Source organism: Copadichromis virginalis, linkage group LG18 (genome assembly GCF_057382275.1).
Source record: "Copadichromis virginalis isolate Kocher_CV1m ecotype Utaka linkage group LG18, C_Virginalis_male_GT1.1, whole genome shotgun sequence".
In the NCBI taxonomy this organism is placed as follows: Eukaryota; Metazoa; Chordata; class Actinopteri; order Cichliformes; family Cichlidae; genus Copadichromis; species Copadichromis virginalis.
In genome coordinates, this window is record NC_140635.1 from 5,896,903 (window position 1) to 5,913,950 (window position 17,048).

Genomic DNA, 17,048 nt, shown 5'->3' on the forward strand with positions numbered 1-17,048 from the left:
TATTTGTGTTTCTGAGTCATTTTTGTGGAGACTTCTGTCCAACGTAGTGTCCAAATGAAGCCTGAAGCTTTTCTTCACCCTCTTGTCAGATGGTCAGCAACAAAACTCTGTTCCAACCAATGTCTGATAAGAGATGAGACACAGCAGCTGAGCAAATGATCATTTCATGCTGAAGACATCCTCAGACAGAATTAAACACATACATAAACACAGCCTGGTGCCAATAACACAGCTAATGACACTGCTGTATCACTGGCTTTACTGATTAAAGACCATATCTGAAGGAAATCTTTGAACACAACAGAAAGTGACCTTTTAAACCTGCGACACTGATGCTGCATTCAAGGACCATTAAAAACATTTGAAAGGACTTAAGAACATCAAGAAAATGTGACTTGTTTCTCTGTAATGAAGCTGCTTTAGTGAAGAAAGTTGAAAGGTCACAGAGCGACTGCTGAATCTTCTGCTCTAAACATGAACTCTGAACTTTGTGATGCTTCAGGAGGAAAACTGCTTCAGTTATTCTCTCAGATTAGTTTCATATTTTCTGCATCAGATTTGAGTGAGATCCTGCAATGAAGACAGAAGAAAAGACTTTGTTCAAAGTTTGATTTATAGTCAAACCTTCCAGTTTATTCACACAATAAAACATCAACACAATATATGAATTCATTCATTAAAATCACAGTTTTTCCTCATTTGTTTGATGATTTTGACAAAAACAAACACAAACACACACACATGGTCTGCCATACTCATAAAGAGAAATGTCGACATTGTTCAATACAAATATTCCAGAAACATTTAGAGGATAGAGAAGTTTACATTTTCATGTGGAGAAATATTTTAGTAAATCAAAATGATGATGAGCAGTGATAGCCTCCATAAACAGTCACAGGAAAGATCTCCTTTAAAAACTCAGAAACATCAAGAGAACAACTAGAAGATGTGGAGGTACCACCCATAATGTTTGACTGACAGCTGATCTCTGTGCAGAAATGATGGAGAGCAAATAAAATGAAACTAAAATACAGATTTAAACCCACAATATGAAAGACTTCAGTCTATTTGAGCTTAATCAACTCAGCTGTGTCTCCATAATTATAGTAAAGCCAAAGTCCAGCATAGAGCGGCTGAGTGAATGTGGTCTGGACTCTGTGGAGGAGAGTCATGGTTTCAGAGACGCTGTAGAAGGACAAAATACCTGCTCTGTGATCCAGGTACACTCCTACTCTGGAGGAACGAGGACCTGAGACAGGAGTTTGGATGTTGTTGTACCAAAATGTAAAACTGTTGTTGTAACACTCTAATGACCAAGATTTGTCATTACGTGCAAATCTACAATCACTCCCTGTTCTGCTGATATTCTTGTATGCGACTGCTACATCAACTCCTCCCCCTCTCCACTCCACCTCCCAGTAACAACGTCCAGTCAGACTCTCTCTACTCAGGACCGACCACGATCCAGTGAATCTGTCTGGATGATCAGAATAAGACTGTTGTTGATACACTACTGTTACTTTTCTGTTCCCCTCTGATAATAACAGCTGTTTGTACGCTGTGTTTGGATCCAGTGTGATTTCACATGAATATTTTAAGAATCCAGCTCTGGTCTTTGGCTCTGGTGGGTCTGACAGTAAAACATCCACTTCAGTGACTGTCAGTGAGATGTTTGTCCATTCCTCTCTCAGAATGTCCTGTAGTTTATCTCTGACCTCTGACACAGCTGCTGTCACATCCTCAAAATACCTCAGAGGACGGATATTGATGCAGGATAAGTCTGTAGACTCGATGAGTGCTGACAGTGAGGGGTAGTTGTGTAGAAACTGGATGTGATCCTCTGTGTGTGAGAGCTGCTTCAGCTCAGTATCTTTCCTCTTCAGCTCAGTGATCTCCTGCTCCAGCTTCTCCTGAAGCTCTTTGACTCGACTCACTTCAGTTTCCTGCTGGGATCTGATCTGCTGCTTCACATCAGAGCTTCTTTTCTGGATGAGATGGATCAGCTCAGTGAAGATCTTCTCACTGTGCTCCACTGTTTGATCAGCAGACTGATTGATGGCCTCCACCTCCTGTTGAAGCAGCTTCACATCTTTCTCTCTGTCCTGGATTCTCTGCTGGATGTTTTGTCGACTCACCTCCAGCTCTCTCTGCCTCTCAGTCCTTTCTGCTGCAGCTGAGACTGTGTCGTGGCCTTTATGTTCATCCACAGGGCAGAGATAACAGATACTCTGCTGATCAGTACGACAGAACATCTTCATCACCTCATCATAACGAGAGCAGATGTTCTCCTGGAGCTTCTTGGAGGGCTCCACCAGCTTGTGTTTCTTTAATTGAACCACATCATAATGTGGCTGAAGGTGTTTCTCACAGTAAGAGACCAAACACACTAGACAGGATTTCACAGCCTTTAGCTTCATGCCAGAGCACAGATCACAGGCCACATCTTCAGGTCCAGCATAGCAGTGATCAGCAGGAGCAGCTTGGAGTCCAGTCTTCTTCAGCTCCTCCACTAAATCTGCTAACATGGTGTTTTTCTCCAGGACAGGCCTTGCTGTGAAAGTCCTCCGGCACTGAGGGCAGCTGTAGATTTTCTTCTTTTCCTCTTCATCCCAGAAGCTTTTAATACAGTTCATGCAGTAGCTGTGTCCACAGGGAATAGTCACCGGATCCTTCAGTAGATCCAAACAGACTGAACAGCAGATTTTTGTTTGATCCATTTGATTCATGTGCTGTGCCGTTTCACCGTCTCTCAGTGACTGTCCGACAGTTTCACTTCCTCTGAACAGAAACAACCTCTGTGCTCTGAAGGGAAACAGATCTCTGCTCTTGTTCACCTCCTACAGGAAATGAGGCTCACCAGCAACTGCATTTACACCATGTTGTTTAGACCCATCCTGATACAGACACATCTGTGAAGGGAGATATATTCTTACAGAGCAACCAAGAGCCAATCACATGATGCAGTGTGTGTTATGTGTGATTACATCATGCAGTAACAAGTCTGACCCAGTTAAAGTTTAATAGTTTATCTTTACTTGGATGTTTGAAATGTGACAGTCAACACTCAGCGAGTTTATTTTATATTTCAAAAAGTTCAGCAAAGTTTAGGATGCTGTAATGAATAAAAATAAATTACACTTTATATTTTGACATTTTCTAATCTTAGTTCATTCTCACACTTACAGAATGATGCATGGGAACAACTGACTCCACTAAATCAAACCTATGTTCAAATGAGATTATGATCATTAAATAGTAACAAATATTTAAATTTAGCAACAACAAATGCAGATCAGTCCACAGTGTTTACAAAAACAAACAAACAAACAAACATTATTTTGTAGTCTTTCCTGTGTACACAGTCACAGTGGATTTAAAAAACCTGAACTGTTTAGTAATTTTTCACAAAGTGTCCATGTCAGTAATTCATTCAAATGTATTTTGGTCTTAAACTGATCCAGTAAATGTAACTTTTTCTCACCTACTTAATCGAGTATTTTAGTTGTTTAACTGTCATTATAACTAAACTGAACATCCAAAGCTTTTCTCACTGCAGTTTTGTTGTGCAGTTATAGCAGCACTTTGAATCATCCACAGGTTTATAGAACTGTCTGTTGAATTGTTGTTTTGTTTGGTGCGATGGTTCATTTATTTAAATATTGATGATAATTTGATATATTTGATTATTTATTACTGGTGCAAAGAATTCATTTCTTCATGGTGCAAATATATAGTAGACTCAGGAGTTTAACTCAGTTTTCTTGGCCTTTGTTTATCGTTTCATTTAAAATCTTAATGGGTAAATCAGAATCAGAATACTTCATTAATCCCAAAGGAAATTAGGGTTACAGCAGGCAGCACGCTAATGGCGCATGCACACTTACAAAGAAACCTTCTGACCAACTTTACACAAACATCACATTGGGGAGACATGTCAGAAAGGTAGGCTGATAGGAAAAAAACAACAAAAATACATAACATGAGGTTAGAGGAGGAGAAAAAAAACTCCACTCAGACTGAGCTCCTAGTGGGAGAACAGTTTGATAACAGAAAAAACACCTCAGCACAAAAAGCACATGACTATCAATACACCATAGAAACACAAGACAAGCAACAGGGGCGGGTAAAGGGTAAGAGAGAGCCGGTGTAGACAGCGCATCCGGTCCTGCAGCATGTCTGCGCTGGTCCAGTCGACTGCCATCTGCCCCGGTAGGGCACAAGCATCGAAGGCGTTTGGAAATGGAGGGGGGATCAGTGTGTGCATATCAGTGTAAGTGTGTGTGTGTGTGTGTGTCCAGAGTTCAGCTGAGACAGTGTCCTTCGCCCTGCTAGGCTAAGTAAACAGTCTTCCAGCCAACCCAGGTGGCCTTGCATGGAATGGGGGGAAAAGTCTTTTTTTGTTTCACACAGCAGTAATTCATTCCCATACACAACCTTCCTTTCAATTAAAGTAACACTGTTTCCATGCATGAAAAGGAGCAGGAAGAAGAATAAATTCTTATTGATACCTGCCCCCTATCTGTGGTAATACAAGTAGGCAACCAAAATTACACAATGACAATTTTCTGCACATAACAAAACAAAACAAAGCAAACAGAACAATATACTCAACAATGAGCAATACCACTAAATATCAAACTAAAAGATCATTTTTCTGCAATTAAATTCTATTCTTTTCAACTTCTTCATATTGGTTTATCATTTTATTCTTATAGCAGATTTTAAATTGAGAAACATTTATACAACACTTAAGATGATCACTGAGAGAATTCCAGTTTCTTATGCCGATGACTGTTGGACACATTTGCCTTTGTGTGGTTCGAGCAAACCGGTGCTTAGGACAGAACCACCACTCACAACCACTAGCACTTTATATAGCCTCTGTAGAAACTATCTACACCCTCACTTATCTTAACTGCACTACTGTATAGCTCTGTGTAAATAATCATTCTGTACATTCAATAATCTTTAATCCTACAACTGTTTACAACTTGCATAGTTCCCATTTCTGTATAGCTGTATATCTCAGATTTCTGTAAAGTTATTTATTTCATATTCTGTATAGTTTTTCATATTTATATCCTGTTCATAGCCTGTACATAGCTTGTACTCACTACAGCCTGTACATACTTAGTTATAGAATATTCACAACATACTTCATACCGTGTACATTATAACATACCATAATAGACCCATTTCTGTAATATACTTACATATCTATACTATTGCTAATATATATTGTAATATATCTATATCACTAAAGCACTTCTGGATGGATGCAAACTGCATTTCGTTGCCCTGTACCTGTGCATGTGCAATGACAATAAAGTTGAATTCTATTCTATTCTATTCTAAAATAAAACTTCCTTTTGCCGTCCCCATTTTCTGAACACAATACAAATAAACTTCGTAACTTAAGAGGTAGTGTTTTATTTTTTGCCCTAAACATAATAGTTAAAGTCTGTAATTTCACTATGTCTTCTAGTTTTAACAATTTCGATTTTATAAACAAATTATTAGTGTGTTCTCTATATTTAACATTATGCATAATTCGAAGCGCTCTCTTCTGTAATAAATATAATGGTTTCATATTAGTCACGTATGTATTCCCCCATACTTCAACACAATAGCTCAGATAGGGTAGAAACAATGAAAAATATAATATTCTCATTACCACCAGCCGGCCAGGCTTCTACCTTTCTACCCTAGGTTTTAAAGGTAGAAAAGCCAACTGGCTGCTCTCGGGGGCTCTAAGTGGTAATCTAATATATATCTAACATTACCCAGGATATAAATACTTTTAGCCAACTTTTTTTTAACATGTTCAATATGTGATTTCCATGTTAACTTGTCATCCACTATTACACCCAGAAAACGGAATTATGTCACTCTTTCAATTAATACTCCCTCTATAGATAATACTATCTCTTCCTCCTTTACACGGTTTCCGAATATCATAAACTTTGTTTTTTCCAAATTCAGTGATAACTCATTTACATCAAACCATTTTTTCATTTTTTTCATTTCAATAACCATAATTTTAGCCAATTCTTTCAAGTTCTCTCCGGAACAATAAAAATTTGTATCGTCTGCAAACAAAACAAAATTCAACATTTTTGACACATCACAAATGTCATTTATATATAAATTAAAAAGTTTTGGTCCTAAAACAGAACCTTGAGGGACCCCACATTCTATTTTCATTCTATCAGATGAATTGCCTAAACACTGCACATACTGAAACCTATTATGTAAATAGCTGCTTAACCAGTTCAATACTATTCCTCTCACACCATAAGTTCTTAACTTAGAAATCAAGATGGAGTGTTGCAGAGTGTCAAAAGCTTTTCTTAAATCAATGAATAGTATATTTATTATGATGTGTTGCTGATGAAATGTCTTCAATAGTACTCATTAATGCTATTGCTGTTGATCTGTTCCGTCGAAATCCGTACTGACTTTCGCTTAACAGTTGATGTTTTTCAATGAAACTATCAAATCTTTGTGCAAAGAGATTTTTCAAGCACTTTAGAAAACTGTGATAGCAATGATACTGGTCTATAATTATTAAAACTATGTCTGTCTCCCGATTTATAAAGAGGGATAACTTTTGCCACTTTCATTCGGTCAGGAAATACACCCGAATCTCTTGTCTCTTGTGTTCTGGGGGCCTCTGGATGTCTGGAGTTTTGATCTCCTCCATACCTGCTTGATACCATAGAGGACAGGGCTGTGGCTCCCCACACTCCCTAGCAGATCGTTACATGGAGAAACCTTTGGAATGCAAGCATGCTGATCCACACAGGTATGCACACAGGTGTACACATGGGTATTCACAGACGCGGACTACAGCTTTCTTGGCTGCTGCCTCAAAGCACATTGTGTGCTGTCTATCTTGCGTGCTGCACAATATCGTTTATTATTTAGTAACTATTGATATCTACTGCTAGCTAGTTTATTGTGATGGTGCTTTTTTTTTTTTCTTATTATGTTGCTCTTTGTTGTTTGCTTTCTCTTCTGTTTGTTTGTTTTTTCTCCATACAGGTGACCCAGGTGTTTTGTTTTTTTTGTTTGTTTGTTTTTCTTTCTCTCTCTCCCCCCCTCCCCTTCTCACCGTCTCTTCTCCCCTTTGGTTTTCTTTCTCTCCCTCTCTTTCTTTCATTCTTTCCCCCTGTCCTATCCCACAGTCATGTCTGTCCCGTTTGTAACAACTGAAAATAAAATAAATTCAATAAAGGTCAATCAAATGGACCAATATGGCAAGGCCATGATGATCCACTTGGTAAAATAAATCCGGTTGGCATCTTTCTTGGCCTTAAGACAACAATTCTGAGGGCTATAGATCCAAAGGGGGAAAAAAAAAAAAAAAAAAAAAAAAAAGGAAATACACCCGAATAAAATGAGAGATTAAAAATATAACAGAGAGGTTTGATTATACAATCCAAGGTATTTTTTACGATGACCATGTCTAACCCATCAGTCAGTGGATGTCTTGTTTTTAGATTCTGCTACATTAGCTATGATTTCTTTTTCAGTGGTTTCCCCTAAAAACATAGACTTTACCACTCCATCTCAAAATCATCTCAAATCATCTCAAACTGGTTTCTTGAACATGAAGATGAGTTCACTGTACTCCAATAGAGCATCTTTGGGATGAGGTGGAACGGCAGATTCAAGTCAACAATTAATGAACATGACTTCATGACGCAGTTCTGTCAGCAACAGGGGTCATACCTGCTATAAACAAAGTGTACCTAACAAAGTGACCAGTAATTGCATATATGCTGTTATGATGGATGTTTATAATAAATATTAACTGAGAGAGAAAAGATACACCAACGCTACTCTAGGGTAATAACAAAACGAGGGAAATTAACTAACTACATCTAACTGTTTTGGATTCAGAACAATTATTTTCAACCTTTTATGAGGATTAAAATTTAATTCTGGATTTATTTTGGCAGCTTGAACTAGTTAAAGAAGATGCTGCCTATCCTGACATTTACATGAAAAGTCAAAACTACTATTTAAGCACAATGACGACAGACTCCAGGCAGACAATCCTGTAAAACATGGAAATATGAAGCATCTCTGATGGCTCAACACAGTAAGAAGAAGGGATGGAAATGATGTATAACTAGTTGAATACTGGAATCGGTGTTTTAAGCTGTGATGTAATAAACTAGTGCTGGGAAAATGAAAAAGAAAGAAGACAAATGTTTCCCTTTTGTGTTTTCCCGATTATGTGTCCGATATTTAAAAAACAACAACTATCTATCATATACAAACTCTTAACAGGAATAAACCTGAAACCAATTGTTCTGCTGGGGAAGTTTCGTAAGCGGTACGAAGTTTAAAAAACAACATTCACCTGAGGGAGGCCCCCAGGAGCTCAGGTCTGACTGGTTTCAGAGACCAGAAACTGGAATGTACGGTGAGCAAACTGTGTTAAAATGCAGTGACTGATAAAAGACGGATGAGCACCATCACCATCACAATTAGTTGATCAATATTCTCAATAATATGACAAAAGGCTTTCTTACAGACTGTATTATAATACAAATACAAACCACACATGGATTATTGCATGGTCCTGAAGCCAGCAGCGCCCTTGGTCATGAGATTGGTTTTAAATGTTTGCTGTATTATTGTTTTTAAATCATTGGAGTATACAGATTTTAAAAGTGTTTTATGATTACAATAGTTCGTAAAGTAGCAGAAGTATTCACACATCACAGTGATGGAGGTTAAAGGTTAATTATCAACCTTCTGTGGAGGAAATAAGGTGCTTGTTGTGCATTACGTTCAACATTTTCCTAATGTACCTTCAAACAGCTAATACCGCTTGAGCATTCCTGTCTGTGCCTAATGTCGAGTCATAGTCATGTAGTTTCTCTTTTTAAGTTCTTCTTGATGAAAATCACACTTTAACCTTTGACTTTCATAAATGATGTGACAGACTTAACACCATGTTAAGTCTATTTGGCAAATTCTGATCAATTATGAAGGATTATCCAGAATATTCTGACCGGCTACCTTTGATAACGCGGAAACAGAACTCTTGAGTTGTGGTATCAGGGTGCTCAGCCCACAGATATTGAACTTCACATACCCCATCTGCCTCCATTTGGGACTGCAATGGCCTTAAAAGCCCTACACATATCTTCCCTACTTAAGTGCAGCCTTTTTTCTAATGGAATTACAATATCGGCATCTGGCCTCTGACTTCTCATCAATTGTGTGGGCGTCCTTTAGAGGACATTTCATCGGAATAAAGGCAAATACGGTGGTGCCTTTATCTGCAGAAATATGTGGCCTGTAGCCAGTGGGTGGGGCACCACATGCTCGCTCTCACTGTTAGATTGGATAGAAAAGTCTGCAGCAGGACAAGCGAATATTAATGACGTTTCTGAGTGTTTCGATTCCATCAAGAACAAAAACAAATCTTAGCTAACCAACACTCACTGGGTTTTAGTGGATTACTATATTTCACAGAAATATTACAGAAACAGTTTCTTTGGTACAATAATCCAGCTGTGCAGAAATCAGGGAGTCGGGAAGAAGCAGCTCATTAAATTCTGTGCTTGTTTAAGACTGAAGCACATATTATATCATCATAATACCAGAGCTGAACTGGATGACTCATTCCTCATTAAATTACTTCAGATGTTATTTAAAAAAAATATATATTTTATGGAAGTAAAGCTGCTTGTGCTGCCACCTAAACCAATCATAACGTGGCCTCAAATGTTAAAGTAACCTTATGAGCAGGAACTGATATAAGAGACTATCAGTTATGGAGACAAAGATAAAGGCAAAAAAAACCTGTATTAAATTAAATAAGCAAACTGATATGAATGAACCTTACATTTAGATAATACAAATCATCAGCAAGAATAATAAAAAACAAGCAAAAACAAATAATAAAACAAACCTCAGCTAACGTGGAAGCTACACTGCAAGGTGGTCTGTTTAATAAATAAAATGTGACAGGTCACATACAGGACCATTAACATCTCTGTAAACAGAACTCAGCTCCCACAAAGCTCCAAATGAAGAAAAACTGCATCTGCATGCAGAGAACTGTTTGTGGAGACATCCAGCATATCGACGCACAGTGAGTGAATGATGAAGAACAAACCATAACGAGGGGCAGGGCTACTACACTGCATTGTGTCCATCAGGTAAAAAAAGGAAAAGAAATCTGTTGGCTAATCTACACCATATCAATAACAGCTTCCTTAAGGTTTTAAAATGCACTGCAGCTGCATTTTAAAACATATCTACAAGCAATGCCAAAGAAACACACAGGTATGAGTACAGAGGTACTATGAAGGTAGCTCACTTCTTACTGGAGTATATCACCATAGTGACTTAAACTGTAGAGCAAACCTGCTTCAGAGCAGGTTGTGTTTGAGATTACGGATCAACAAGTATGAAATCACCACTTAGCTACCAATCAGTTCTCTGGAAAACTGCTTTACAACAAGTACCTGAAAGATCCCTTTGGACTGCTGTGCCATGGATAGTGGGAGGATCTTTCCATTGATGAGCATCAGTAGTCTAATCAGTTTAGATTCTTAAATTCAACTTCATTCTTTGACTTTTCCCATTTGTCTGCAGAACAATTTCACAACATTTTGAATTCCTCTATAAACATTAATCTCGTTTTTTCTTTTGTCTGCAACACTTGTCCCTAGCATGTCCTCGTCCATGAAAGCATTTAATCTTATCTGAGCAATTCCTCTTGGTCTCCTGTGTCACTGCTCATCATTCGACATGCTTTTCCCAGTATATCCACGGCCATTTTTGTATTTATGCTTGTATTTTCTCCCAGACTGGTAAACATCAACAGAGCTCAGCAAAAGAACTTTTAGTTCCTATTTGAACTTTATTAATACAAGTGTTTAACCTTTTCATGTTTATAGTTTAATCTTTCTTTGTAAAGTCAGCTGTTCTGCTGCTCTGTATGTGATTGGTCAGATGCCCCCAACGCCACCCCTTTCATGTAAACAGGCTAGTAGCTAAAATGGGAAACCCTGATTTACCTTATAGAGTTGATAACTAGCGTCATGTGATCACTTAGTCTGATTGACAATGTTGGGATAAGTTAATCAAGATAACAGAAAGATTTCTTGAGTATGATGAACAATGAATTTAACTCCTAAATGTGACTTCCTAACACAGAATGTGATGACGTCATACGCTTTGTACTTTGATGTGTGGTGATTGGAAGTGTCTGTGTGGTGCAGCCTGGACAGACCAGACCAGCTGCACCACACAGACACTTCAAACCTCACCCGAGGACAAAAAGCACAAGAACAACAAGAAAAAAAGAAAGAAAACAAACCTTAGAAACATGCAGGGTTACAGGAGAAGCCAGCCGTGCAGAGTCTGAATTTAACTCCTATTTATGACTTCCTACCAAAGAATGATGATGGGAGAATTTCGATTTATTTATTACGCATTAGTTTTATGGGTCTGTTCCACTTAAGGTCAGATTGGTGTCTATGAACCAAAATGAGTTTCACACCAAGACTAAACTCGTGTCATGGTTTGCATTATGCAGTGGTTACAGCGGTGACACTTATTAGACTCTGAAGTCTGTGCACCAGTTTTTCAGGGTCCTATAGGTGCAATTGTTGCGACCACTGTAAATGTGACACCATCACAGAAAAATGGTATAAAATCAGAAGAAGAAAGAGAACTCTAATATGATGGCTGCACACCAGCTGGATCATTATAACAACATCACATCACATGAGTAACTTCAACATGACGAGACTTCAAGGACTCCAACAATGTTCATACAGTGAGGATAAATAATGTTTTTTATTATTTATTATAAAAAGGACACAATATAGATATATAAAATGCAGCCAGAACTCCAATAACTAACATGTCCATTAATTTGACACGTTGATTTATATATAATTTCTTTTTCTCTCTTAGCTTTTCAGCTCCACATTTTTGCCATTTCTTCCTCACTCAACTCTTTTCTACAAGCTGAGCACACAGTGAAGGTAGGGGAGGGCTGGTGGCATTAAGAGATTTGATTGGGCAATCTAGGGGCCAGTTAGTTCTTTCCTTTGGTGAAAGTTGGGCTCTTCAATTCAGCATGGTACAACTCCAAAGATTCTGCAACATCAAACCCTCTGTCTGCTAATATTACATCCAGTTACAAGATGAGCTTCCCGACCCCCTGAACTACGGATGCCCTACATGACTGTTAGGACAACTTATGTATTGCAAGTATGCAGTACTAAGAATAACTTGATGTTTCTGACTTTGCATTATGAATTGTTTATCCACTGACAAACATTTCAAGTTCTACTAAATTAAAAGACAATTTGTGGTAACCTGATTAGGATTCAAAAAGAATAATTAACAACACTTCTTGTAATGGTGTTAAAATCAGCCCAGCTTTTATTTTCATATGCAAAAAGTAAAAGCAAATCAGCCAACATACTGGACACATAATTGTCAATTATACTGTCACCATTGTTACTGGTATTGAAAGCTTATTGATAATTTGTCCAAGTAAGGAATGCCCTCTCACAAATGTCATGTGACAACCTCATTGGCTTACGGAACTGTGATGTCACACACATTTAGAATCTTACCACCACTGTGATCCTTCGATCCTTTGATCCTAAAACCTATAAATAGGGGTGAGACGCAAGAACTTTTAGTCCGTTATTCGCAGCATTTATGTTTGCAGCATTCAAACGAACGTTCGCCAGAGAAGCCCTTTTTGGATCCTTTTCAGAGTCACTGTTAACAGATTCCAACATGTCTCCAAGAAAGCAGAAAAAAAGAGAAAACGTAAAGCCCAGCACTCCTCCTTGCAATCGAGAAGACGATACGCAACTGCAGAAGATGTGCTTGGAAGAAATGCATGAGGAAAATCTCATGAACAATCACAATACGCGACACCCGCCCCAGCCAGAGTACACCAATTACATCTGGGAAAGTTTTTTTAAACAACGAACGGAGATTATCTTACTGAGAGAGCACTGTGAGAGAAGGACCGATGAAGTAGATAGACTGTTCAGACAGCTTCTTGATAAGGAAGATATTATAAAGGAGAAAGAAATGGAACTCCTAGACATGCGGGGAAGGATCTTTGAGCTCCAAGCAAAGCTTAATAAAGTACAAGAAAAACCAACAGAAGAAATCCTCCAACAGAAGAAAAACGAGAAAGAGAGGGGAAAAAAGATTCAGGAGCTGCAAGTAAAGCTGGATGAAGCTCTGCAAAAAAATCAAGAACTCCTCCAAGAGAAGAAACAACTGGTCATAAAACTCCAAGGCACTGAGATAAATGAAAAAGTGCTGAAAGGAAGGGTTGAGTTTCTTCGAAAGAAAGCGCAACAGACCATGAAAAAGGAAGATATGGATTGCAAGCTTCAGGACAGCGAGAAACACAAGGAAGCCTTGCAAATAAAGCTTGATGAAGCTCTGCAAAAAAATCAAGAACTCCTCCAAGAAAAAGAACAAATGGACATAAAGCAGCGCAAACTGCAAGGCATGGAGGGAAAGTACAAAGCACTGCAGGCGAAGCTTGATAAAACACTGAACAAAAATAAAGAGTTGCTTCAAGAAAAAAAGCAACTAGAAATTAAACAGAAAGAAACGGACTCCAAGCTTGAAGGCGTGGAGGAAAAATACACCGTGCTGAAAATAAAGCTTGATAAAACTGTGCAAAGAAATAAGGATTTCCTACAAGACAAAGAACAATGGGAAATAAAGCAGAAAGAAGATAAACAAATTCTCCAGGACTTTGAGAGGAAAAACCAACAACTGCAAGACTGTTATAACCAACTGAACTCCAAAACAACTGAGCTGGAGGGGGAAAAGAAAAAAGTGCAAAAACAATGCTCAGAGATGCAGAGTAAGCTCAGTGACATGCTGAGAAAAAACACAGAACTGGAGAAACTTTCCAACAATTTGAAGTGCAAAAACACTGAGGTGCAGATGTTAAAGCAGCAAGTAGAGAAAACAAACAAAGACCTGCAGTGTACACTTCAAGAACTCGAGAGAAGTCAGCAGCTACAAGACGCACACAACAAATTACAACACAGTTATACAGAGATGCACGAGGCAAAGCTTATGCAGGAGGCCAAATGTAAAGAACTGAAAGAAAGGCTGGAAGAAAAACAAGCCAAATTAGAAGAAGTGGAGACAACATGCAGGAAACTTGAGAAGGAAAACACACAAACAATTGATGAGTTACGAACCCTCATCCTAGAGAAAAGAGTGCTCGTGGAAAAGATCACGGAAAAGAAGAAAAAACGCTTCCGCTTCTTCTGGAGAAAGAGCACTCCTGCTTTTTCTACTTTTTCTACTTTTCCTTCTGCTGATGTCACCCCGTCTTCCTCCTCCACCGTTGCATCGTAATTTTCACCTTAACTCCTAACACCTGCCCCATCCCCCCCCCCTCCTCTCTCTTTCACCCTCACCCCCCAACCAGTCCCGACAGTTGACTGGCCCCTCTAGAGCCTGGTTCTGTCATAGGTTTCTTCCTTTAAAGGGAGTTGTTCCTATCCACTGTCGCACCCAGTGCTTGCTCAGAGGGCATAGTTGGGGTTCTCTCTCCTCTCTTTCCTCCTTTCTATCCCTTTCCTTTACCCTCTTCTTTAACCCCCACCCCTCCCCCTTTTCTATTCCCCCGCTTTTCTATTTCCTTAATAATTTAATAATAAACACAATTGGCTACATTTTAAATGTGTCTGATCAACGTCTTCATTCAAGAATGAATTGTCTTTCTCACGGAGTCATGTGTATTTTGTGTTTTCCTCGGGCTGGTGATCCCCGCGGTCGTTCAGCCCCGGAGTCCAGAGTTTTAGTGTTTTAATCACATTTAGTGTTACATTTTAGATCACCACAATAGGATATCCATAATTTAGGATTCAGGCATTTGTTTTAGTTCAATATCGTAATCATTCTATGACTGAGTAGTTTACAGAACATTCAGTCTGCACCAATAACTTCTGTTGGAGCTATTTGTTCTTATTTTTTTATTATTTTGAAATTAGTTAAAGTTTGTTGTTAGTTTACTTATATTTTGGGGTTTATTTACAAGTTTATTTGTAGGTTAATATTTGTTTCAATGTTTTGTTTGTTTGATGTTACCTTGTTAAATTAGTCAGTAAAAGCTGTAGGGCCATTTTGTTTCTATAAATAAAGAGACTGGTATAGGACCAGCATGCACTGGGGTGAGCCTATGGTTTTTTACTAGAGCAGGAGAAGCAGCAGGACGTAACTAAAAATGGATCTTGTTATTGCTTGCCAAACTGGATAAAATAAACCATAAAAACGCAACTTTAAAGTTTGGACAGTGGACTTCTTTTGCCTGCGTACGAAATATTATCTCAGTGCAGCAGTGGCTTGTGGACTTTTAATTGTGGGATGTTTGGTTTGTCAAACAAAAGGAATTGCCACTACAAAAAGTAAAAAACCTGCCCGTGGACAAAGGAATAATCCTTCATTAATGGATATGTTGGATATATGGATTTCAAGGATCACCGTCGAACTCGAATAAAAGTTACTGGATCGTCTGTAAGTACTCCAGACGGATTTGATGTTGAAGCCTGGATCAACATGTCACTCGTTCATCAAAGCTGGTGAGTGACAATATTGTTTAAGCCGTAAAGGAAAACGGTGAAGCTATTGGAGTTTAAAGACATTATTTCACTACAAAGACTGATGAACTGAGTTTTGATGTACTAAATTTGTGCATAATAGGATCACTAATTGAAACATGCCAACGCCCTCCGTGGAAATGTTTGTTCGGTGCAATCATGTTTGCGCTTTATGCTATGGATTCTCAGTGTGCTGCGCATCTTTATAATGTTTGAAATAATCCAAGAGGACAATAAAAATGTCGGATATTAAGAGTAAACAAGAGAGTACGTTAAGGAAGTGTCTTCTGAATTTGGGAAGTTTATTAAATGCTATCAAGATGCAAACGCTTTGCAAGAATCCTTTTTAAGTTTGCCACTGCCAGAAGATGAAGTGAAAAGGCAAAGCGCACATTTTCAGTCTAAGGTGACAGCATTCTCTGTTTTTATGGACAAAGTAAAGGTTTGGTTGCAGGACGCAGGCGAGCCGTATACTGAACAAAGCAATACTGCTCTTAATGATCAAGCTGTTGAAAGTTTGGATGAAATAAATCCTGAAGACAGTGTCTCTAATATCTCAAGTGTAAAGCCACCTTCGAAAACATTGTCACAGCAAAGTCGAATTTCATCAACATCTTCCGCACACATTAAAGCTGCGGCTGACAAGGCAGCGCTCATGGAGCGACTCGCTGCATTAAAGAAAAACATTCTATTGAAGCGCAAGAGGAAAAACTGAGAAAAGAAAAGGAGAAATTATCCTTGGAAACAGAGTTGGCAGCAACTAAGGCAAAGCTTCGTGTCTTAAAAATAAACTCAGTTTGTAGCTCTGAGCGTTCTGATGGAATGAACTCTTATTTTGAAAGAGGGCACGTACAAGAAGCGCCTTGTGCTGATACATTTGTTCCGGCAGAAAGAGATTACTCTGGTACAAATTCTGCATCTGAATCACAAGTAATCGTACCTCAAAACTCAATCAACTGGAAGCAGAACAAATTCCACTGTTCTGCATAGTTGTTTGTTTTGTTCACACAGCAATCATTTACTAGAGAATTGTAAGCAGTTTAAAGCTAAAATTCATCGGGATAAGCTGACTTTTATCAAGGAAAGGGGAATTTGTTTTGGTTGTTTAAAAGTTGGTCACATAAGCAAAGACTGTAGGAGTCATTTGAGACACAGCAGCTGAGCAAATGATCATTTCATGCTGAAGACATCCTCAGACAGATTTAAACACATACATAAACACAGCCTGGTGCCAATAACACAGCTAATGACACTGCTGTATCACTGGCTTTACTGATTAAAGACCATATCTGAAGGAAATCTTTGAACACAACAGAAAGTGACCTTTTAAACCTGCGACACTGATGCTGCATTCAAGGATCATTAAAAACATTTGAAAGGACTTAAGAACATGAAGAAAATGTGACT

General features: G+C 38.5%; 1 protein-coding gene and 1 pseudogene across 1 annotated transcript; one reads left to right on the plus strand and one right to left on the minus strand.

Moving 5' to 3' along the window:
* Positions 1-614: 614 nt before the first annotated feature.
* LOC146687094 (tripartite motif-containing protein 16-like) lies at positions 615-2,767 on the minus strand. The gene has a single exon (XM_085438131.1). The coding sequence runs from the start codon at positions 2,724-2,726 to the stop codon at positions 1,065-1,067; it is 1,662 nt and encodes a 553-aa protein (XP_085294257.1). The 5' UTR covers positions 2,727-2,767; the 3' UTR covers positions 615-1,064.
* Positions 2,768-14,091: 11,324 nt separating this feature from the next.
* Positions 14,092-16,971, plus strand: LOC146687095 (uncharacterized; annotated as a pseudogene).
* The last annotated feature ends 77 nt before the right edge of the window (positions 16,972-17,048 follow it).

Excerpts from the sequence above, each read along its gene's own strand:
- LOC146687094 (XM_085438131.1), bottom strand. The coding sequence starts at position 2,726 with ATGAATCAAATGGATCAAACAAAAATCTGCTGTTCAGTCTGTTTGGAT.